Genomic DNA, 25,163 nt, shown 5'->3' on the forward strand with positions numbered 1-25,163 from the left:
GGAATAATACCACTACATGCTGAGTTATTCTTCTAATCAAAATGGCGGATAGAAGTGCAATCCAAGTATTCCTGGAACATTTCTGGAAGATAGGTGAGGTCAAGATCTGGTATAGAGACTACCTGGGAAGGAATACCTAAGCATAGAATTTTTTTTTCAATGACAGAACTCATTTAGGATTTCCTATAGCGGGAACACCTGTGGCCACTTCTGAGGCACTTACAACAATAAATGATTGCTGTCGACAGCGTATATGGAAAGCCATGAGCCTTTATGGGGACAAAAGATTGTCTGAACGATCAGTCTCCTAATAGAGTCTGAATCAGCCGATGTGAAGGCCCAGTAGATGACCAAGCGTCTAGTCGAGTTCTCTCAAAGAAGATGGACGCTGTTCATATTTCATGATCCAACGTTCCAGTTCGCCCCAAAGATGTTCAGTAAGGTTCAAGTCAGGACTCTGTGCAGGCCTGTCCAATCGTGGAACATCTATCCTCAAACCAAAGTGAAACGGATGATGAAGTACTAGAGAACCCCTTTAGAAAATAGGTGCATGCTACTTGAATTTCAAGTAGAGACATCAAGGTCTGGGTATGCAATCTTCCTACAGCACCAGCCAAAACATGATGATAGAGAAGGGGGAGAAGGAAGAATAATTTAACCTTCATGTCATACTAAATGCATTCATATATACATGTATTCTGAGTGGAAGTTCTCTTTCAGGCGCCCAGTACAATGGCTGGATTAATGTGACAGACAATACATTAGAATAAAGGAATCCAGAAAGTGAAATCGTAGCAGCGTACATTCCACAGAATTAATTTCCGATCCAGAAGGCATTGCTATAGCTTTCCTGCTGCATTTTTCTACTACTACAAATTGTGGTGAGGAGGTTGTGGGGGGAATCTGGGACTGGAAGAAAGGGATGGGAGGAACGGGAGAACACAATGGCAGCCTTGTACTGAAGGAGGAGAGGGCAAGGCCTCTTCTCACCCCTTCACTGGAAACTGCATTGCTGGGCTCGGAAGAATCTGTTTTAAAGCGACGTACTGCATTTCTTTGTGGCTGCCCCATACATGCATTATATATATATGCATGATATAGCTGCAATATTCTGATGAACAGTAATTAGGTGCCCACTTTTCTGAAATGCCGGGTATGGGGAAATCGGTTTTCTTTAACAATGAAGTGTCTATTGTAAATAACTGTTTAATTGTCCATCCTGTTACCTCTGAATTCAAGGAAAGTATAAGTAAAGGTGACCATATACAGTAGATGTATACGTGCCAAAGCTGATGATTCTCGGGAGATAAGCCACTGTCAGAGGTATCTAGTAGCACAAGCATGCTTGGATGACAGGGCTCGTGAATGCAGGGATCGTCCAACTAAGCTTTTGGCAGGCACCTATCTAATATGTATGGGCAGCCTGTTCTGAATTAGGCCTCCTTCCCACGAACGGATTTCCGCCGCTTAATTCGCGTCGGAAATCCGCTGCGTTGCCCGCAGCTATTAGGTTCTATTCAACCTAATAGCTCAATGTTCAAGGTGCGGAATTCCACCGCGGAATTCCGCACCGTGAAATCTCCCGTCCTCACCCGCGGCATGCTCTATTTGCCGCGGGTGTACGCGCGGACAGCTTCCATTGCAGTCAATGGAAGCCGTCCGTTCACGCTATCTTCCACTGTAGCACAGCGGAAGATAGCGTGAAAACGCTTCCCCACCCACCGCCGCCGTGTCATATGACGCAGCCGGCCGCATCATGTGACGCGGCGGGCGGGTCACATGACGCGGCGGAGGTGGACAGGGAAGCGCCATGCGGGAGCGAGGACGCCGGATCCGCAGGTAAGTTTGGGGTCTCCTGGGGGGCACCGTGACGGGCTCCGCCGCGGAATTTCGCGGCGGAGCCCGTCACGGCAGTGTGCAGCCGGCCTTACCTGGGTGCCCAGGGGGTACTTACAAGTCACTCTGGCTTTGCTAAATACAAGGCATGAAAGAGTCGGTTTGCTGTCATAGCCCTGTGTCTAAAGCGCCCTTTACATGGGACCACAGCCGTGCCAGCGATTATTGCTCTTGTGCTTTGACACAGGAGTGATAGTCATTCTGTGAATGGAGGCAGAGTAGGCTGGAGATCTCTTTACGCTACCTGCCTCCATTTACTATGAACAGGCAGTCACTCAAAGATTGAGTGACTCCTGTTTACATGGGCCAATAGTCACTTGGTTTTTAGGTGAACTAAAAGCCAAGCAACTCCAATAAATGAGCGATTTGAATACCCCACCTCCAGCAAGCGATTGCTCTGATTGGCTGAGGCGGCACTCCTAAACCAATCAGAGCCAGTGCTCGATGAACCAATCACAGCCATTCATTGAATGACATAATTGAATGGTTGTGATTGGTTCATCAAGCGCTGGCTTTGATTGGCTGAGGCGATGCTCCTGCTGGAGGCGGGATATTCAAGCCCTGTCACCAGAAAGAGATGCTCCGTCGACATTAAGGACTACACTGAAGCCTGCTGGAGCGCCGCAGCCCAGCGGGAGGGACCCGAACGTCGCCTTCTAGGTGAATATAAGACACCCCTCGAGTATAAGACAGTGTGCCTCGTTTGGGGCAAAAATTAATATAAGACAGGGTCTTATTTTCGGGGAAACACTGTATTTGTTTGACGCCATTGAGGTGATATTTTGTGCTGCGCTATGGTTATCCTTTGGCGCTGTTGAGGTGATATTTTGTGCTGCACTATGGTCTTTGGCACTATTGGAACAATATTTTGTACTGCACTGTGGTATTTGTCGCTGTTAGTTTGATATTTTGTGCAGCACTGTGGTATTTGTCGCTGTTAGTTTGATATTTTGTGCAGCACTGTGGTATTTGTTTGGGGCTGTTAGTGTGATATTTTATGCAGCACTGTAGTATTTGGCACTGTTGGGGATGACATTTCGTGCCGGATTGTAGTATTTGGCGCTGTGGTGTGATATTTTGAACTGCATTGTTGTATTTGGCGCAGTTTGTGTGCTTTTTGTGCTGCACTATGGTCTTTCGTGATGTTGGAACAATATTTTGGACTGCACTGTGATATTTGGTGCTGTTAGGGTGATATTTTGTGCTGCCCTGTGGTAATTCTTTGGCACTGTTGGGATGAGATTTTGTGCTGCCCTGTGGTGATTCTTTGGCGCTGTTGGGGTGAGATTTTGTGCTGCCCTGTGGTGATTCTTTGGCGCTGTTGGGGTGATATTTTGTGCTGCACTGTGGTTGTTTTTTTGGCACTGTTGGGGTGATATTTTGTGCTGAACTATGGTATTTGTTTGCGGCTGTTAGAGTGATATTTTATGCTGCACTGTGGTTGTTTCTTGGCACTGTTGGTGTGATATTTTGTGCTGTACTGTTGTATTCGGTGTTGTTGGTGTGATATTTTTTGCTGCACTGTAGAATTGGGCGCTGTTAGTGTGATATTTTGTGCTGCACTGTTGTATTCAGTGTTGTTGGTGTGATATTTTCTGCTGCACTGTTGTATTTGGTGCTGTTGGTGTAATATTTTGTGCTGCACAGTGATATTTCATGCTGTGTGCAGTGTGCACTGCTATCATTCTGCAATCTGGGGGTAGCAATATTGTAAATCAGCTTGCGTGCCAGGGCTGCTTTTTAATCTTAGTCTGGGCATAGATGTGATCATTCAATTGCTAGTGTACTACACTGCACTACTTATGCATGTGTACCAACCATCCCAGATTTGGCAGAACAGTTCCAGATTCAGTCACTATTACTGTAAGGGGGTCACTACGGTATTATAGGATATAGAGGGTGTGGCTTAGCATAAAAGGGGTATGGCCTGTCCTAAAAATTTGCTGCAAGGCGCTACACACACCACCAGTTATCCCTCTTTTCAGTGCTCAATAGTGGTCAGGTATGGCTTTAGGTGTCAACTAATTTTCTTTGCTGTGTTGGAGATCTAAGATGTACTTTCATCTGTCAGAATTAGTGGTGGTTACTTCCAAAAGTCGACACCATAGCATCCCTCTCTCTTTTTGCTTCAGACATCAGAAATCTGGTGGGCATACTTGAATGGATGGCAATATGCCACACAGTGTCTGAGCAAGTGGCTGCCCTGGGGACATGGTAGAGAATACCGCCAATTACAGACCACCGCTAACATTTGAGTCTTTAACTCCATGTAGACAGCAAAACTGTTATCAGTGAGACCCCAAATAAAACATGGGATTGTCAAAGTCTGTAGCTGGAATATATACAAGCGAACAAAAGAGAACGTGTTAATAGTCATATCAATAAGTGATGAGAGCTGGTAATGCCGACAAACAAAAACATTGAGGATTAAGGAGGACGTGTCAGGTCCTCCTGTCGTCAGGGCAGGCTGCATAGATTTGCATGTAAGAAGAGCTGAACAAAGTTTGCCTAACATAGTGAGATAAATGCTATGATGTTCCAAGGTGCCGCTCATATGTGTCCTCACAACATAATTATTTTGTTCTACTACTGTATTTATGTTATGAGCTTGGTTCCGGTGCTGTATTTATGTACTGAGTTTGGTTCTGATGCTCTGTTTAGGTTATGACCTTGGTTGTGGTGCTGTATTAATGTTATGAACTTTGTTCTGGTGCTGTATATATGTTATGAGGTTGGTTCTGGTGCAGCATTTATGTTGTGGGCTAGGTTCTGTTACTGTATTTATGTACTATGCTTGACTCTGGTGCTGTATTTATGCTATGAGCTTGGCTCTGGGGCTGTATTTATGTTATGAGCTTCGTTCTGGTATTGTATATATGTACTAAGGTTGGTTTGTGCTGCATTTATGTATTGAGTTTGATTTTGGCGCTGTATTTATGTACTGAGTTTGGTTTTGGTGCTGTATTTATGTCATAAGCTTATTTCTGGTGCTATATTTATTACCTGAGCTGTTTTGGTGTAGGTATGCTAGAGCACCTAGAAGGCATGTGAGGAGATTCATAAGGCCACCCATGCTCCTCTGGTAAATATGCACATTGAAAGGCGGAACAATACCTCTGCAGTGCCACTTAATGGAAGGCTGTGTTCCTTCAAGTCAATGTTAAACTTTTGCCAAGGGGAAAGGGGGCAATCGACCCGAAACCTGGGTATCTCCGATATATATATATATATATACAGCTACTGTAAGCTATACTGTTTAACTTATACCAGCTGTAAATATATAATTATATATAGGTGATACCCACAGTGTACCAACATGGTCCATATCACTATATAAGGGGAGATGTATAACTTATACCAGTTGTATATATATAATTACATATAGGAGATCCCCAGGGTATACCAGTAAGCTCCATATACCCCTATACAGGAGACATCTCCCCGCTTATAGTGATATAGAACATGCTGGTATAACCTGAGTATCTCCTGTTTTTAATTTTATATATATATATATATATATATATATAGCTTGTATAAGTTATACATCTCCATTTATATAGGAGGTCTCTCTCACTCTCCCCCCGGCTACCCCCCGCCGCTCACCACGCCCCCCCCCGAGCACACTCGGACCAGTAAGCAGTTACTCGAGAAGAGCGATGCTCGCTCGAGTAACTGCTGTATCCGAGCGTGCTCGCTCATTTCTATTGCTGACTTTATGCTGCACTCTAGGGTCACCGATCTAATTTCGATACACGGAACCTCCAATTATGAAAGTTCGGTGTTTCTAGTAAAGTGAACATTCAGTGTGTAAAGTACCTTAAAATTTGATTTTAGTTGGACTGCCCTTAATTTACCAGTTATTTAACGGTTAATACTGAACCCAACACCTTCCAGACTAATATGCCTCAGCTTGATATTGGGTGAACAGCTTACTGTACATTTTAAGAGTCAACTGAGATACTGCATGGATATACCCCAAAAAGTTATCCACCATCATTGGGCACCATTGTCCTGGGGTTGTCCACCCATCCGTGGTCAGGTCAACCAAATTAATTATCTGATGACATCTTATTTGTGTTGCTCTGATGTTTCCGCCTTTTCATTGTATATATATATTTATATATATATATATATATATATATATATATATATATATATATATATATATATATATATATATATATATATATTTTAGCTCACCTGTGTTGAACCAACAACATGAAAAGGTCATTACATGCCATAGCGATGGTTCAATAGTCAAGAACTGTGTAGAGTATTATTTTCTTCCTTTTGGGGACGAAAAATAAGGTTATTTATGTTTCAGCCAAACCCCAGAAAATATTAAAGGCTTTTCTATGGGCTATAATTATACTGTTGCCCTATAAACAGAGGGTTTTATAGGTTTCTGAATCACAGCACAAGTTTTAGCACACCCTTTAATATAAAGCCTGATGTTTGGTAGCCTCGGGAACTTGGTTGAGAGGGGACAGTTCACAAAGCTGAGGATACATCCATAGAGTTACATACTCCATCCATACAGTACACTACTCTACCACAATTAAAGGAGATGTCCCGCGCCGAAACGGGTTTTTTTTTTTTTAAACCCCCCCCCCGTTCGGCGCGAGACAACCCCGATGCAGGGGTTAAAAAAACCACCCGCACAGCGCTTACCTGAATCCCGGCGGTCCGGCGTCTTCATACTCACCTGCTGAAGATGGCCGCCGGGATCCTCTGTCTTCATGGACCGCAGGGCTTCTGTGCGGTCCATTGCCGATTCCAGCCTCCTGATTGGCTGGAATCGGCACGTGACGGGGCGGAGCTACACGGAGCTACACGGAGCCCCATAGAGAAGAGGAGAAGACCCGGACTGCGCAAGCGCGGCTAATTTGGCCATCGGAGGGCGAAAATTAGTCGGCACCATGGAGACGAGGACGCCAGCAACGGAGCAGGTAAGTATAAAACTTTTTATAACTTCTGTATGGCTCATAATTAATGCACAATGTACATTACAAAGTGCATTATTATGGCCATACAGAAGTGTATAGACCCACTTGCTGCCTCGGGACATCTCCTTTAATTGGACTCCTGAGCGAGAAACAAAAGTAGTATTTATTTTCCTATGTTATTACTTAGAGGGGTTCTTTTGGTCCTAATGACATAAGATACTCTCTGTGGCATACTTTCTTCTAACGTCTGATACACTTCAGCTGGTATTTCCCCCCATTCACCCTGCAAACATCTGGCGAGTTGTCTCAAAGAAAATGGACACTGTTCATATTTCCTCACCCAACACTCCAGTTTGTCCCAAAGATGTTCAGTAGGGTTCAGGTTGGACTCTGTGCAGCCAGTTCAATCTTGGAACATCCATATCCTCAAGCCAACGTAAAACAGTGTTGGATTTGTGACAAGGCGCGTTGTCCTGTTGGAAGCATTGCTGGCCATTCCCAGGGTATTGCCACATTGTCAGCAGCACATTATTGTCTACAATGTCAAGGTTTACCTCCATGTTCATAATTCATCACTATAATCAATGGACCAAGACGATGCCACGCAAAACATCCCCAGACCATAAAGGAGCCTCCGCTATGCTCAAACAAAAGGCATTCCCCAGGCATCCAGCCCACCTAGGTACGTTCATCTGATTTGAAGATGGAGTTTTATGATTTGTCACTCCATAGAATGTTCTTCCATTGCTCAACTGTCCAATGATGATGCTCCTTGCATCATTGTGGATGTATTTGCTTTGAGAGAACTCGCCAGATGTTTTCAGGATGAATGGAGGGAAATAGCAGCTGAAGTGTATCAGAAGTTAGTAAAAAGTATGCCACAAAGAGTATCCGATGTCACTATAGCCAAAGGAGCCCCACTAAGTATTAAGATATGGAAATTAATAAGTTTTGATTCTTGTTCAGGTGTCCAATTACTTTTGGTAGCAGAAGGTATATCCATATATACATTTTCCTGTAATCTCCACTGCAATGAAATGCTTGTGTATGTATCCCTGGACAAAACCTGCATTGATGCAAAAGTGGAAAAAGCCAAAAGCCAACACAGCTCATATACCATGTTTCCCTGAAAATAAGACACTGTCTTATATTATTTTTTGCCCCTAAAAGGGCAGTGTCTTATTTTCAGGGGGGTGCGGACTTATACTCACCTGGCCCGCGGCGTCCCGATGTGATTAGCTGATTGAGTGCCGGTAGCCAATCACAGCCGACGCTCGATGAGCCAAGCACAGCCATTCAGTGATGTGAGATTCAGAGAGTTCTGTCTCACTCTCCCCCCCCTCCCCCCCGTTCCCCCACATTTGCTCGGACCAGTAATCAGTTACTCGAGAAGACCGATCCTCGCTCGAGCATCACCCTTAAACGAGCGTGCTCGCTCATTTCTACTCTGTACATGATTATGGGGGTGATCATCTTGCCCGAACTGCAGTTAACTATATTTACAGACACGCTTTATAGCAGTAAAAAAGGGGAAGCCAGCAGCACAGCAGTACTTACTCCCACTCACTTGTTCAATACAGGGAGGGCCTGTAGGGGTGCACGCTCCAATGAATCCGTGACTCCTTCGATCCAAATCAGTATCAGCCAAACATAGGTAGTAGAAGCAGAACACCTGGGATTTTTTCTTAAAAAGTTATAGCACAAAAGAGTGCTTACTTTATTTAAGTCTCAGTCATAAAAAATGCGAAGTTTCAGCCCTATGTGGGTCTTTCTCATATGCTGGAGAAAGGCCCACATAGGGCTGAAACGTCGCATTTTTTATGACTGAGACTTAAATAAAGTAAGCACTTTTTTGTGCTATAACTTTTTAAGAAAAAATCCCTGGTGTGCTGCTTCTACTACCTATGTTACGCTTTATAGCAGTTTCATGGGCCATAGACACAATTGACAGGACCTCTATGAGAGGGTATTGTTGTCATGCTCTGTGACCTGTGCAAAGGTCATTGTGCAGTGAGGGAAGAAGGTGAACTGTGACATCATCCTTTGTGAATAGCAGACCTTATATATACATTACATGTCACCTTTCATTGTGATCCGCTTTGTTATAATATCTAATAATAATGAGATGACTGCTGAAAAGTTTTCTCTACAGAACAGAAATTCTCTACAGGGGTTGTGCCAAGTTATGAAATTATCCACTATACACAGGATAGGGGATAATTTTATGATCAGTCGTGGGTCTGACCACTTGAGGCTCACTGATCTCAAGAACGGGGTTTGGAGGATTCTGAGTCAATGGAGCAGCGGTTACGCAGCCATGCCACTGCTCCATTTACTTCAATAACAGCAGCAGAGATTACTGAGTTCAAGCGCTTTAGCAATCTTCGTCGCTGTCATTAAAGCAAATGGAGCAACAGTGTACCTGCACGACATCCACTCCATTCGCTTGTAAACTGACTGGACCCGTTTTCAGATCGGCGGGGGATAACTATATAACTTGGCACAACCCCTTTAAGCTTTTGGATAGAAATAAGAATGTTTCCATTCAATAAAAGGAAGCAACGATCTTGCAAGTGATGAGAAGTTAAAAGTTGCAAAATGTTTTTTTCTGCAGTGATAATGTCTTACATGTCTGTAAGTTGTGATTTTTACTTGGGCTTCCCCGTTTCCCATTTTTCTGCTGCTCTGTGTTTGCAGTTCACTTTCAGGGAGGGGGGGTGTAGCAAGCCTAGCGTTCTGCAAGTAGTTCACTGTCCTGACTTCCTTGCCCTTACTTCCTATGCTACATTGGACAGTCTATAGTCCAATCAGCAGGGAGGCAGTATCTGAATGCCCACCATTCTGCATTTCTAGCATGATCAGACTTTCAGAGACATTTTGGCTAAATGATTAGTAAATCCACTATAATGTGTGTGTAATATGTGCGCACAGACAGACACACACCCACATGCTGAACAACAGGAGAGACTGTGCAGATACTTATTACAGTGTCTGCATATCTGTCAGCCTGCAGCCTCTAAGTGCAGGGGAGCCGCCTGCGAAGATAGCCCTTTCCTCAGTTGCTATGGAAACATCCCTGTGTCTTTGTTACTACGGAAACTCTGTACCTAAGTGGATTGCAGAGAATCCAGAAGGCAGACCCCTAGTGGAAACCACTTCAAACGTGATTTACAGTGGTAAAGCAACAAAAAATGTTAATGCTAGTATATTACAGAAATGATGAGACTAACACAAGTAGATGAGCAGAAGTTGTCTGAAAAGTTAGTGTCCCTTTAAGCTTTATTTATAATCTCAGGAAACACTACACTGTATATAATGCAAGGCCTTGCCATTTCCGAGAACTGTGGCCTTGGATATCATCCATCTGCATCTGCGCTCAAAGTTCATTAGGCTGTTATTTACTACACAGAAATATGAGTTACCGTACATTGCATAACTGCAACCGAATTATAAACCAGGTAAGATATACGGGGTTTATCACTAAAAAGATATATTTCTATTGTAAAAATGTTGAAGGGTCCTCCGGGACTACAAAACTGATGACCTATCCTTAGGCTAAGGTCAACAATATCAGATCTGCATGGGTCAGACTCTCTGTGTATAATCAGATGGCCTCCTGGTGTGCCAAGAGTTGGACCCCCACCAGTTTGATATTGATGGCCTATCCTAAGGATAAGCCATCAATATTGTAGTCAGCCTATCAACTTAAGACAGCCTGAGAGGTCAGTCCATGCACGAGAACCCCCTAAAGACTGATGATTTCAGTGTGACATAAAGACCTCTAGAGAACAGTAGCTGGAGGACAGCTTTAACCACCTTTAATCTTCTTCATTGGTTAAAAGAGCAGTAAGCTCACAGACATAGTATACAAGATCTCTGAACGCGTTTCAGCCGAATGGCATTTGTCAACAGTCATAAAGACCTCTAGGTGCACAAATATCCTTTATGAACATATTCCAACTCAATGATGAACACACAGCCCCGTATGCACCAGCATTCCTGAATTACTCTCTAAATGCCTAATTTTACGGAGAAACATAGAAATTTGCAGAGGAACACAAGTTTACACTGGCCAAGGGTGGAAGTTACTGGAGCTCCAGTGTTTCTTGCAAAGTAGGTAGAAGGTTCATAAAACACTTTCCGGAAAGTACATAAAAACATGATTTAAAATGATGGAATCGGAGTATTCATATAAGTAAAAGGCAGAGAGGCTGCCCTTTTGGAACAATTTTTTTCCCTAAATGGGTTTTTCGTACCATCACTGGCCTATGAATCTCAGGGTCAAGGCTGGCTCTCGGTGTACGTAGGCTCTAGATAAGGCCTTATGTACCATCAGGGCAGCCCAAGCGACTACGATGCGGACCCTGAGGAGATGGAGCCCATTCTAGCTTTGTGTTTTCCCCATTTTAATAAGTGATAAAAACCTGCACAGGGAAGCTATTTCCATAAGTGCTGCAATGTTTCCAAGATATGCCCAACAAGTAGGAACAGATTGCATAATATTGTAAAGAGCCATTTTGTAGTTTCTTAAAAGACGCATTTTAGGTTTCATGTTGTTTTCCATGTGATAAATCTGTCTGTATTGTCTAAGTTTGCACTGCCTTATTATTAGACAATAGTAATACATTTACCCCAGTGTGTACTAATAATGCTGGAGGTTGATTTGGGTTGTAGGGCTAACTTAGGTAGGGCTGCTATCATATCTGCACTGGTACCTCCATCAGGAGATCCGGCACAAAATACCAGAAGAAAAAGTCATACATGCAGGACTTTTTTTTGTCCAGTAAAATGCCAGACAGCAGAGCGAAAACCAAAGGGACCCTAATACAGTCAGAATATGGATCTGTTCGACCAGTGGATTCACCTTTGTCGCTCACTCCATTATAGTCATAAGACAGATCAGTTCGACCGTGGATTCCCCTTTGTCGCTCACCCCATTATAGTCATAAGACAGATTTGTTCGACCAGGGGATTCCCCTTTGTCGCTCACCCCATTATAGTCATAAGATAGATCTGTTCGGCCAGGGGATTCCCCTTTGTCGCTCGCCCAATTATAGTCATGACAAATCTGTTCAACCAGGGGATTCCCCTTTGTCGCTCACCCCATTATAGTCATAAGACAGATTTGTTCGGCCAGGGGATTCCCCTTTGTCACTCGCCAAAACGGAGCAGAAAAATGAAAGCACCAGCACATATGTGAAAGCAGCCTTAGAGGAACTAGTTGCATTTGCAGTCATACATTTGCACCAACTGTAGATACGGTCCATATCAGATACAGCAGTATAGTGCATACAGTATGCTGACTGTATCTGATGTTTTACGTTCCTTTGGCATTCATTTGCCTGTGTAACACAATGCAGGCCGTGGCAGCTGCTGCAGGGATTAGTAATCATCTACATTTTATGGATGTATAATTTGCAGGTTTCCAAACACTCCTTCCGGCGCATATGGATGAGACCTTAATGTCACTGAAACATGATTGACCATGAACCTCCCTTCACTAACACCCCTGTAAGAAGGGTCCACATAGAACTCTCTAATGTTCGTGTGAAAATCCTCGCAGATTATGATGAGATGTTCGGAGAACATTATCCAGACCTTCTCTGGATGGTCAGAGCAAGACTTTGAGAAAGAAGCTGGAGAATTTAAAGAGAAGATTCAGTTATAGTCATCCTAGTCCAAAATGTGAACTATAAGAGCAATGGCATAACTAGGCTTTCTTGCATCTTGGCAAAGATCCAGTTTGCTGCTCCATCAATATGTTTAAATACCCCGGCATATGTGTAAGAGGGGGTCTCTGTTACTTAACCCCTGGGGATATACTATACCAGTATATACACAGTCGAGTCACATTTTTACGATCACCTCCTACTTTCAATGTCAGCAGCATGTAGCCGATGTGGCTGGCTTGGTGGTTATGTAATGTGTGCGACAGGCTGTTCGCTCACATATCACTCATTGTTGTGATATATAGGAGTTGGAAAATAGGTGATTATTGGCTTTCAGGCCAGGGGCCACAGTATCTATCCAACAGTGCAGTTTGTGAACGGTTCACATGCTGCTGTAGTGAAAGTGTATCATGCGTGGACAAATGGCACCATTGGGAATAACCAATGTGGAAACTGCGGAGCACCGCGTGCCATTGATGTGAGAAGTGAGCATTGGCTATGGTGCGCGAGGGGCGACTGATACGTTACAGTGTAAAATGAACCCGTAGGCTAACAGATGTGTGTCTATAACAACAATTCGGTGAACCCTACTGCATATGGGGCTCAGAAGCAGATAGTTGGTTACTGCACCTATGCTTACAAGGGTGCATCAGAAGAAAACGCTTCAGTTTACATAGCAGTATCGGAAATGGACTACTGCTGATTGGCAAAGGATCGCCTTCTCCGATGAGTCACATTTTCTGCTTCATCGAACGGATGGACGTTGGTGTGTCAGATCAGAAACATTAGAGAGCAAACACCCTGCGGCCATTGCTGGAAGAACACAAGCTGGTGGCGGCAGCGTTCTGGTTTGGATGAATCCATCCTTGCAGATCACGTACACACATACATGCTGTTTGTCTTCTCTGGGGCAAATGGGAATTTCCAGCAAGACAAAGTGACATGTGACACGGCTGGAAATGTCTGACAGAGGTTGCAAGAGCACAAACAAGGCTTCCAAGTGCCTCCCTGGCCCCCTAATTCCCCAGACTTGAACCCAATTGAGCATTTGTGGGACAACCTCGATTGTCATGTCCCATCTATAGTTCCTACCCCATGCCCCCTCCAACAACTGTGGGATACACTACAGTCAGCACGGCTTCTGATACCTGAGACAACCTACCAGCACCTTACTGAGTGACTCCCGGTCCATCTAGCTGCTGTCCGTGCGGCAAAGGGCGGTTACTCTGGATATTAGCTGGTGGTCACAGTAATGTGAGTTGACTTTGTATGTCTGTATGATGTGTTGGTGAAGTAATCATTCTTAAGTTTGTGCTTCTTTATATTATTTTCCTATGTGGCAGGATCGCGGCTGCCCGGGTATGGTAGATGGAGAAGAGGCTCTAGCGAGAGGAGACAGGCTCTGTGCAATGAAGAGGAGAAAAGCATTGAGTAGTGATGCAGCTGAAGACTGTTGTGGAGGGAGACTGCAGACTGTGGCCCCAGGCCCTTTAGCGGCAGTAATAGTGCTAAGCGCTAAACCGCTGATGTCTCTCTGAAGCTGCAGTTAACGGGAAAAGAGAGGAAGCAATGAAACGAGTGTTTGCTCAACTGACACCTATCCTGGACAACCGAGATGCATGCAGTTCATAAAGAGGCAAGTGGCACCGATGTTAGTAAAGTTATTAAACTTTGTTTCAAGCCTCATCTTGTTTGTACATAAGTATGTAATCACAGCCTTTCACATCCCCAGCCAGTTTAGATAAACCCCTATAACTGGGACTTTTTCAAGAAATGGGTTTCTGGAGGTCTCAGCCCACAGGTAAGGACTGTGCATTCCCCGAGCCTAGCTTAGCAAACAAGCAGTTTCATAAGCAGAGGGGCTTGCTGACTCCCCACCTCACCCCGTTGGCATATTCTTCACCAGCCCATCCCCTCCAGCTGTGACCCTGCCATCACCCAGAGCCAGCAAGAGTAGTTTAAAGGTGTTTTCTGACTTTTGTAATACTGATGACGATGGGGAGCCAAAATAGCCTTTAAAAAATATTTATATATATTTACCTTTCCCTTGCTGTCCTGCTCTTCCACCGCATGCTCGGGTCCTTCAGTCTTCTGTTTAATTCAGCTGTAGTGATCACATGGGTTGTTTACCGCTGCAGCCAACGGAAGGCCCAAAAGGGACGTCACCAGTGACATCCCGTAAACCTGCAGGGGGCTCCTACATTAGCCTGTGACCTGTCAGATGTATGGCAATGGAGTGCCAAAAGGCACTCTGATGAGCATATTGTTTTTAGTGCATGGAATGGGGCAAAACCATATAAAAAGAATCAGTCGAAAACTCTTTTAATAACGTCAGAAACATGGAAAAGGGGATTGATCATTAGCAGATTCTGTCTGTCTGCCCTGAGCGTAAAGCCAAAGTTGCTAGGGCTTTTAATGCTCAACAAGTCTCCTTGAAGGTCAGTCTGAGTTTTGCATTCAGTGAAGCTTAGTTTGGCTGCACCAGAGATCTGGAATAGGGATCTGTGCAGCTGCTTGGAACTAAAGATTATACCATACAGCCACAAAAATGACAACCATTGTTCTGAGCACAGTTACAGCAGTTGTCACCAATTCAACCCCATAGCAGGGATTAAACCCAAGTTGGGCTACAAGCACACTGCATCTGTACACTTAGCCTAATGTATATGCTGGGAAAAGCTCCTGGTGTATACATTAATATTTCAGAAGTCCCCGAAATCACCAGAGAGAAACCAAAAAAGTGCACTTTTAGGGTACCTTTACACGGGCGATTGTCGCTCAAATTCTCACTGCAAACAGCTAATTCAGGCAATAATCTTCCTGTATACAAACAGCCGCTGACATTGCACTGAGCAAGAATACACTCACCTGTCGGAGTCACTTGGTTGTTAGCAGAACTAAGAACTAAGTAACTATCATGCCGTGTAAACAGGAGCCAATCATTGTTTGAGCGACTCCTGTTTACTGTGAATTGAGGAGGGCAGCTGGAACGATCCCCGCCCTCCATTCACAGAACAACTATCGCTCCTGTGTAAAGCACAGGAGCCATAGTCAGGGGGTAGTCCATTGGCACAGCTGTTGGCGATTATGTCGTCCCGTGGAAAGGTACCCCTAGCCTCTGTCTCACACCCCCAAATGTTGTTTGGTGTACGGTTTCTCAACTGTATAGGAAAGTGCAGCATTCCTTTACAGGGGGGCAACGCAAAAAGCATGCGGTATACTTTTTATTTTACAATGAATCTTTATGGAAGACGGATGCCACTCTATGGCATCGAGCACAAGCCTACATTGGACCTATATGTCCTGTATGGACGTATGGGCTTAAGAGCAATGCACAGAACCTTAGAATTGCGTACAATGCACCACCTGGAGTAAAGCATCCAATCAGCTCAACATGATGATGTGACAAATTAGAAAAACCCTCTTGTCATTCATTAAATTTGAAAAGTGACAACAAAAGTGGCCATGGAGACAGTTTTAAGGTGCTTTCACACATGCGCTGCGGATTCCGCTTATCTGCTCCATTCATGAAGCAGGAAAGGGGAATCGGTGTGACCAAACGGTTCCGTCTGTGGACAAAACCGAACAGCGCCATGCGGACCGCACTGACTATAATGGGGTCCACCTGCTTTCCGCCCAGCTGCCCGGTTTTAAGATGGAAGAAAAAGCGCTGCACAGATTCCTGACCTGAACCCTACTGAACAGCTTTGGGACATATTGGAACCATCTTCTTTGAGAGAACTGTGCCAGATGTTTGCAGGATGAATGGAGGGAAACACTAGCTGAAGTGTATCAGATGTTAGCAGAAACTATGCCATTGAGAGTATTTGATGTCATTAGGGCCAAAGGAGCCCCACTAAGTATTAACATATGGAAATAAATACTATTCTTGCTCAGCTGTCCTATTACTTTTAGTAGGATAGTGTATTAAGGCTGGACATGCTCCATATTTCGTGGTGGGTCCTGACCATTTCAAGAAGATCAATCGATTATATTCTCTGTGATCAAGTAGATGTTTCATCCTTCGTCAGTATCTCTTTTCAGGGAAACAGGATTAGACAAGTTGGACAAATTGAATTTTAACCTATCCAACTCCACTTCCCTGAAGAGATCACAGGTGTCCAGCAGCTGCTTATTAATCGTTACCTATCTCACTGAGGTCACATACTTAGTTGATCTTAGCATACATGTTTATGGGGAAGTCGGTAAACATGGCTGTCAGCCAAGAAGCCTCTTGTAGTTGTATGGGCGGTTATACACTGATATTCCAATAAGTAATAATTTAATGATGAAATCAGCATCTATAATCATCAGTTCATCACAGATCAGAGAAGCAAGCTGGAGCCTTTTAAATACCGGATGACACTGTGCGTGCAGAAGGGAGAGCCTGACATGTTTACGTCTGGCAAGCTCTGCATGTCCACGGAAGAGCCTGTAAAGTGAGCTGGGGAGGAGGTGGATCCTCCACCAGTTACTTTCAGCGTCGGTGTGCACAGGAAGTTCGTGAGCGCATTGTATTAAAGTCACCAGGGGCAGCAGTTTGAGGACGCACATGGCAGGAATACAAGAATAAGACACTGGAGACCCCAAGTCATCTAATAACATAACACACTTAATATACCCCATTAGGATTCCAACCTCTCACCTTATTGCAAAGATACGTGGTATTCTGTCTATAGACACTACAACTCCCACAGGTAGGTCATCCCAGGACAAATTACCCAAAGGGTAACACCCGACCATCTCCAATTTTTACAGAACTTTGCACATTTTTTGTTACCAGAATGTATTTAAAAATCTGAATTTTTAGACCCCAAGTCATGGGGGCAAGAAATACAAGAGGGTCAATTTTCTGAAGGTCACAGAGAACCACTATTTTTGATCATCCATATCTCGGAAACTATTGGGTGTAGGAAGATGTGCGAAGTGTCCTTCTCTTTGTAATAATATGTAGATTTCTAACATATTTTTCCTAACACTGTAATTCTAAGACACGTTAAAGCAAATTTGGAACAAAAATTGAATTTTTTTTAAACAGAGCCAATTCAGGGAAAGCTGAAAAAATGTACACACATGCCCCGTACACTAAAGTTTCGTACCACGAAATTTCAGGGTTTGCGCTTTTTGCAGGTTTTGAGAAAAAATTCTTGAACCCGTAAATTAACAGCACACGGTCCCAATACGCTAGTGTGCCGGAGGTCAGAGAAAATTGGACCCATATTGCACTAGTACAGATGCGATACTCATGTTTCTGCGATTCCACATTAAAAACACACAATTCACATCACAGTACATGTGGTTCTTACATGCGTGAAAAAAAATAAATCGCATGTTGTTCTAGTAGTTGAAATGAAAAAAAGCAAATCGTACTCGCATGCAAGTCGCATGACATCTGAGTGCTATGTGATTTTTTCACCGACCCATAGCAAATAATTGGCGATTCTCACATTTGAATTGCCCATAAAATAGGACATGCTGTGATTTTTCGATCTCGGACCAACAGTCCAAGTGAGAAGTCACTGATGTAATTTCAATGTGTTATTTTCATTGGCAAGTTCTGTCCATCCCGGACGGAACTCACGCATGAAACTCGCCCATGTAAACATTGTTGTATACTTTTATAGAAGTTACAGTCAGCCAACGAACCAGCATTGGCATATTCATTGGCTGATTGTGGGTATATTCACAGTCCAGATCACCAACCCATGTAAAAGGGTGCTAAATCTTTTCAAAAATTGGTACTCCGGTGGGCTCAGTTGTTTCAGACTGTATCTTCATTTGCCTAGTTATGCAGCTATATATCCTGGTCCCCTTAGGCCGGCTGCACACGGGCCTATTTGCATTGCGGAATCTGGAGCGGGTGTACGCCTCCGGATTCCACAGCACATACGCCAATAACATGCAATTGAAAAACGCTTTTCCTACATACGAGTGGAAATCAATTCTATTTTTCTGCTCGCAGAGGAAAAATCGCAGCATGCTCTATTTTCTAAGTCAATGGAAGCCATCGAACCGGCGGCCCTTCGAAAACTGACATTGCGGAAAGATTGCGGATTCTGCGTCATTGCTAGGTCCTGACGTGGGGAATAGAAGGGCATGTCTGACGGTTTGCCGTAGAAGATATGACAGGAACATGCAGATGCTGGTTGGGCACAGGGTCGAATTGCGCTGCGGGATCCCGCATGCGGAATCCGACCCAGTCGTGTGCAGCCGGCCTCATTGCTATATGTCTAGAAGGATTATCCATTTAGTATCATAGGAAATCTGAACAGTAACCTCTCTGATATTACCCGTCTTTCCAAGGAACAGATATAACTACAGTCAGCAGAATAACATTTTTGGTCAGCTTTACAAATACTGTTACAACAATGTTGCATTAAGTTGCTGCGTACAACAATACCTCAAAAATGTCGTCTATGTATCCCTAGTCTAATACACAGATATATAATAAAAAGAATATTTTCCGTTCATTTCCATTTTGCACAGTTGCATTTCTGTAAAACAGCATGTACTGAAAAAGAACGCTAGTGTGAACTCAGCCTAAAAATGAGTTCACAGGGTCTATAACTTCACCCTTGAAGAGTTACCTCCTTCCAACCAGCACATGTATCATCAGTCACTTCCTCCTGGTCTACCTACATAAATGTCACTGCAGTACTTCCTTGTAAGTATTTACCTGTCTCCTCACCTTCATTTCATTCTCAGTACATATCCGCACATTCCCTTTGGGCTTCCCTCATTCTTCTATATTATGTGTATATTTGCGTTTACATTTTATGCATGCTTTCTTACATTATCTTTTTAGCTTTCATCCACATACTCCCCCTGATATTACTTCTCATTGTCAATATTTACAATATATATAGCCTCCTTTTTCCTCATTAGATCTCATGCGCACACTCCCCCTGATATTGCTTCTCATCATTAGTATATTTACAATGTATATATCCTCGTTCTTCCTTATTAGATCTCATGCACATACTTCCCCCGGTATTCCTTCTCGTCATCAGTATATTTACAATATATATCCTCATTTTTCCTTATTAGATCTCATCCACATGCCCCCCTGATATTCCTTCAATCGTCAATATTTACAATGTATATACCCTCATTTTCCTTACTAGATCTCATTTACATACTTCCCCCAATACCCCTTCTTATTGTCAATATTTACAATGTATATATTCTCATTCTGCCTTATTAGATCTCATCCACATACTCCCCCTGATATTCCTTCTCATCGTTAGTATATTTAAAATATATATATATTCTCATTCTTCTTTATTAGATCTCCTCTACATACTTCCCCCGATACTCCTCATCGTCAATAGTTACAATGTATATATTCTCATTCTTCCTTATTAGATCTCCTCTACATGCTCCTCCTGATATTGCTTCTCATCGTAAATATTTACAATGTATACTGTATATCCTCATTCTTCCTTTCCAGATCTCATCCACATACTTCCCCCGATACTCCTCATCGTCAATAGTTACAATGTATACATTCTCATGCTTCCTTATTAGATTTATAATCAGACTCAACAACACAAAATCACAGCAAATCCAAACCAAACCCACAACCAGATGACACATAGGTTAACATGGCCTAACCCAGCTCTGCTCCCTATATGTGGCTCACCTTCTCTACAGAGACCCCCCTGCAGGAGCAGGGCAAGGAGCCCCAGGATCCATGGCTGCAGGTCCATCCCTCAGTACCCTGCAAGCAGCACCATACTGGACAGCTTCCCTTTAGTCCAGACACTTTTTTCAGCTCTTCGTCCTTGTTTCTCCAGCGGTAAAACTTCCAGAAAGTTGACGATCTGCTCTACTTCATTCCTACACTAGACTTCCTGCAGGGAGGGGAGAGGCGGGGGCCATTACACATGCCCTACATAGGAGTGGCACTTGGGATCTCCAGCACACAGGCTGCTGCAGTGCAAGAAGCATTATTGTCCTGTCACTGCTACTGTCCCTGCAAGGAAGAGAAGTCAGGAGGAAAGCACAATTTGGAATGAATTACCGCATGTAGCAGAGGAGCCATGATCAGAAATGTACAGTTTGCACTCAAGCTTGAAGCTGCACCTTGGAAGAGAGTTTAAAGGTGCATTCGCATGGGCGACAGAGAGTCGCCCGGGCACGACTCGCATTGTGCATCACTCCCATTTCTGGGCACGACTCGCATTGCGCACATGGACACCTATGAGATCACACATGTGCATGTTATATTCTCATGCGAGGCTCGCACGGAAATAGAACATGCTGCGGTTTTTCTGTCTTGCAGCATCACATGTTTATGCACCCATTGCAAATAATGAATATTGTGTAAATCGCAATTACCCTACATGACATTACTGAAATGAGAAATTCAATGCCAACCTTCAGAGCAGATGGAAAGTGCAAATTAAGCTAATTTCCTTACTGATGCACATGGACTTCTGCAGCACTGAGGACAGTAACTGCATTATGGAATTGTAATTCACGCAGCTACCTAATATGTTCGTAACTCCTTAGTGAAACAACGTGTTTCGGACCTAAGAACACAATGATTTGGGGGGGGGATTTTCATCTCCACTATTCAAAAGCCATAACTTTTATTTTTCTGTTGACATAGTTGTATGAGGGCTTGTTTTTTTGCATGGTGAGTTGTAGTTTTATTGGTATCATTTTTTGGGTACACACAGTTTATTGTATGACTTTTATTAAAGGGGTTTTCAGCGGAAAGACTATTGATGACCTATCCACTCGGGACCCTGATCGATCAGCTGTGCGGGCGCATACTGTCAGCACCACAATAACAGAGGCCAAAGCAGAAGCCTCTGCGCCGACCTCAGCGTAGTGGCTGGCGCTTTTACCTGCAGGCACGGCTTTCATTGATTTTCAACGAAAGCCGTGCCTGCACTTACAACCACCGGACACCACACGGAGGTCGGCGTGGAGGCTTCCGCTCTGGTCTCTGTTATTGCGGTGCTGACAGTATGCGCCCGCACAGCTGATCAGGCAGGGTCCCGAGCAGTGGACTCCAGCCAGTCAATACAATGAATACAATGTAATCAACACTCCCGTGGATCAGCGTGCGGTCAGCTCTCTGGCCAAACAATGGATTTTATGCTCACCTAAAAATCATCGTTCAGCCAAAAAGTAAACGATGGTAGCATTTACACGCAATGATTATTGCTCAAAAGACATTGTTTGAGCGAATTTTGAACGATCCTCAGGATAGGTCATCAATAGAATTTCCAGGGAAAACCCCTTTAATGTTTTTTCTCCCTCCCCGCCAAAAAAACCCTCAATTCTGCTGTTGTTTTTTTTTTTATAAGAACTTTAATCTTGCAGCATAAATCACATACACTAGTGAAAAAATTAAAGGTAGGTGGAGCATCCTTAAAAACGATTTCATGGATCAAGCTCATCAGCTTAGGGTGAGGAGAAGTATTTTTTAAAATATTTTCCCGTACTACGTGCCTCACTAGAAAGGTAGCGGGAAATTAGGGAGGTAAACAAGTGGCTCCAGTGTTGGTGTAGGAAAGAGGTGTTTGAGTTCTTGGAGAACTGGGCTGATTTTGCTGTTGGCTACAGGTTCTACCATAGGGACTGGCTGCACCTCAATGGGGAGGGTGCAACCGTGTGGGGGAGAAGATGGCTAGTAGGTTAGAGTTTTTAAACTAGGGACAGGAGGGAGGCAGCCAGAGTGATAGAGTTGAAGATAGTATAGCCTGAGATCTGGGAACAAATCCCATTTACATGCAAAAGATGATCGCTCAAAATTTGTTCAAAAGATAGGGAGATTGACAGTTTTAGCGATCGTTTTGCATAAACTGCTAATGGGCACTAATGCCCATTAGCAGCTTATTTCCTGCATTTGCATGTTAATGAGCCTCCAGGAGCTGATGCAGAGAACAGCAGGCGGTCTGTTCTCTGCATACAACTCCTTTGAACTGCCATGGGGCTGCAAGCTGAATACAATGTAATCAACACTCCCGTGGATCAGCGTGTGGTCCCTGTTATCAGCTCTCTGGCCAAACAATGGATTTTATGCTCACTCAAAAATCCTCGTTCAGCCAAAAAGTAAACGATGGTAGCATTTACACGCAATGATTATTGCTCAAAAGACATAGTTTGAGCGAATTTTGCACGATAATCGTTGAGTGTAAATGGGCCTTAAGGGTACTTTTACAGTGAGCAGTTTATATTGTTCACATGAGCGAATGATGACAGAGTTCGCTCGTGCATCCTGTTTATATAGGCAGATAAACTGTTTGCTTGTTAATCGTTCAGCAGTAGCAGTGAATGTGAACAACTAAGCAATCACCATTGCATGCAACGATGTGAAGATGAGCGAACGATGATTTTTATGCCTGCATAAAATGAATGACGAATGAGAACCGAACAAATTCTCATTCATTCTCCAACTGTTGGCCGTGTTTACACTGAACGATTATCGTTCAAATCCGAAAGATCCAGCAATTTTTTTTAATGATAATTGTCCTGTATAAAAGCACCTTTAGTAATGAGAATAGGGGTGGAGTGGTGGAAGGGATTAGTACAGTTAGAAGTGACAGAACAATTTACTAAACTGTATGGTGACTAGTGCTAGAAGTCTCTGCACGAATGTGCATGTATTAGGTGTGCTGCGGGACTACTCTACAATTTCTAGTACTAGAAGTCTGACCGACAAGGTTGATGAACTGGAAGTAATAATGTCTGATGAAAACTATGACATAGTCGGAATAACTGGAACAAAAAGAAAGAAAGCAGCCAGCGGCACACCGTAAATATCCACACAGTGAGGGAGAAGAATGTAGATTAGTTGCAAGCAACAAAATGACCATTGACCCACCGATCTTCGATAGCAAATCCAGCAAAAGAAGGAAGTGCAGCACTTAGAAACTTATGTTCACTTTAAGTAGCTTACAAACATCCAAGAAGGTTTATTGTCACTCCATAATATCAAACAGATATGCAACGTTTCGACCTGAATGGTTTTTGTCAAGCATGAGTTCCTGAGTGCTGCACTTCCTTCTTTTGCTGGATTTGATAGTGGGAATAACTGAGACCTGGTTGGACGAAAGCTGTGACTAAGCGGTTAACTTACAGTGTTATAGTTTGCTCATAAGGGATCGTAAAAAACGAAAAGGGGGACAGAAGATATTTGTGAGGGAGAAGAACATGTGGGGTCTCTATGGGTAGAGATACATGAAGGGAAGAACAATAATAAAATCCTTTCTAAGAGTGTTCCACAGGCCCCCAATATAAAAGAAGTTACTGAAAATCCACTGAAGCATTTACTGAAGCAAATAGATGAAGCAGCAAATCACAATGAGCAGTAGATCATCAGGAGTCTGCTGCCCAGGATCCCCACCGATCATCTGTTCTCTGAGCTTGTGTTCTCTGGGGTTGTCCAGTTGTGAATTATTGATGACCTATCTGCAGGATAGGCCATCAAAAGTAGATCAATAGGGATCTGCTGCCCAGGATCCCTATCAATCAGCTGTACATTGGGCTGATATGTTCCTACATTGAGCTGATTTCTGCAGGAAGCAGACAGCTCTGTTCCCTCTGCAATGGCCAGCCTTGATATTACTAATAAGGTTCCCATTGAAGTGAATGAGCCCTTTTTATGTAATACCAATCCTGACCACTACAGTTAGAACAGAGCTATCTGCATCCTGCAGAAATCAGCTCAATCTAGGAACATATCAGCCCAATGAACACCTGATTGATAGGGATCCTGGGCAGCATACCCCCATTGATCTACTATTGATGGCCTATCCTGCAGATAGGTCATCAATAGTTCACGACTGGACAACTCCTTTAAACTACTAAAACAACAAGGACATGAAGAAACACTATGAACTTATTAGGAAAATTAAATTATGTAAAAAGCAGATATAAGCAACAAAGGTGGAGACACAGAGAATCATCACCAAAGACAGTAAAACTAACCATAAACTATTCTTCAAGTTTATAAATAGTAAAAATATTAAAATGGAAAGTGTTGGCCCTTTAAAAAGTAATGAGGGAAGAATTGTAGAGGGTAATGAGGAGGAAACAAATCTGTTAAACAGTCTTTTCGCCAGTGTATTCACTCAGTAAAATGAAATTTCAGGAGAAATGCAGAGTGAAGGCAAAGTCAGACGAGCATTTTTTTGTGCAACTATTAGAACCATTGGTTTCCTATACAGTGTTCACATGTCCGTTTTTAGCCAATCAGCGGCAACACTGAGCCATTAATTGAATTGAATGAATGGCTGAGCGCTGCCTCCGATTGGCTGAGCACTGCGACCAATCACAGGCAGCACTCAGCTGTCATTCAATGAATAGCTGAGCGCTGCCTCTGATTGGACACAGCACTCAGCCAATCAGAGGCAGCGCTTTCTGGAAGCGTGGATTTTTAACTCCCTGGCCAGAAGAAAATGCTTCAGAAGAGTGCCGGGGAGCCAAGGAGAAGACGCGCCAGAGCTGGACTGCATCGGAGAGGTGATGTATATATATTTTTTTTAGTTTTTCAAGCAGCTTGGGCTTGTTTTCAGGGAAGGGATTATATTTCAGGGCTTCCCTGAAAATCACTGCGGGGGTTGCCTGCATCCCATTGCTTTCAATGGGGCAGCAGCGGTGCCGGCCCCGTTGAAAGCAATGGGAAACATCGCAA

The 25,163-nt window shown here is 43.5% G+C and overlaps 1 protein-coding gene across 2 annotated transcripts in view; it reads right to left on the reverse strand.

Moving 5' to 3' along the window:
* The window catches only part of ERBB2 (erb-b2 receptor tyrosine kinase 2), a 79,418-nt gene extending 58,839 nt beyond the window's left edge, over positions 1-20,579 (reverse strand). Inside the window, exon 1 of one of the 2 annotated variants that reach the window (XM_066586773.1) lies at positions 20,154-20,579. In XM_066586773.1, coding sequence (XP_066442870.1) covers positions 20,154-20,220 — 67 coding nt within the window. In that variant the 5' untranslated portion in view covers positions 20,221-20,579. The remainder of the gene's footprint in view (positions 1-20,153) is intronic. The other variant, XM_066586772.1, reaches the window with a different exon arrangement.
* Between the last annotated feature and the right edge of the window lie 4,584 nt (positions 20,580-25,163).

This window comes from Eleutherodactylus coqui, chromosome 13, assembly GCF_035609145.1.
Source record: "Eleutherodactylus coqui strain aEleCoq1 chromosome 13, aEleCoq1.hap1, whole genome shotgun sequence".
Classification (NCBI taxonomy): Eukaryota; Metazoa; Chordata; class Amphibia; order Anura; family Eleutherodactylidae; genus Eleutherodactylus; species Eleutherodactylus coqui.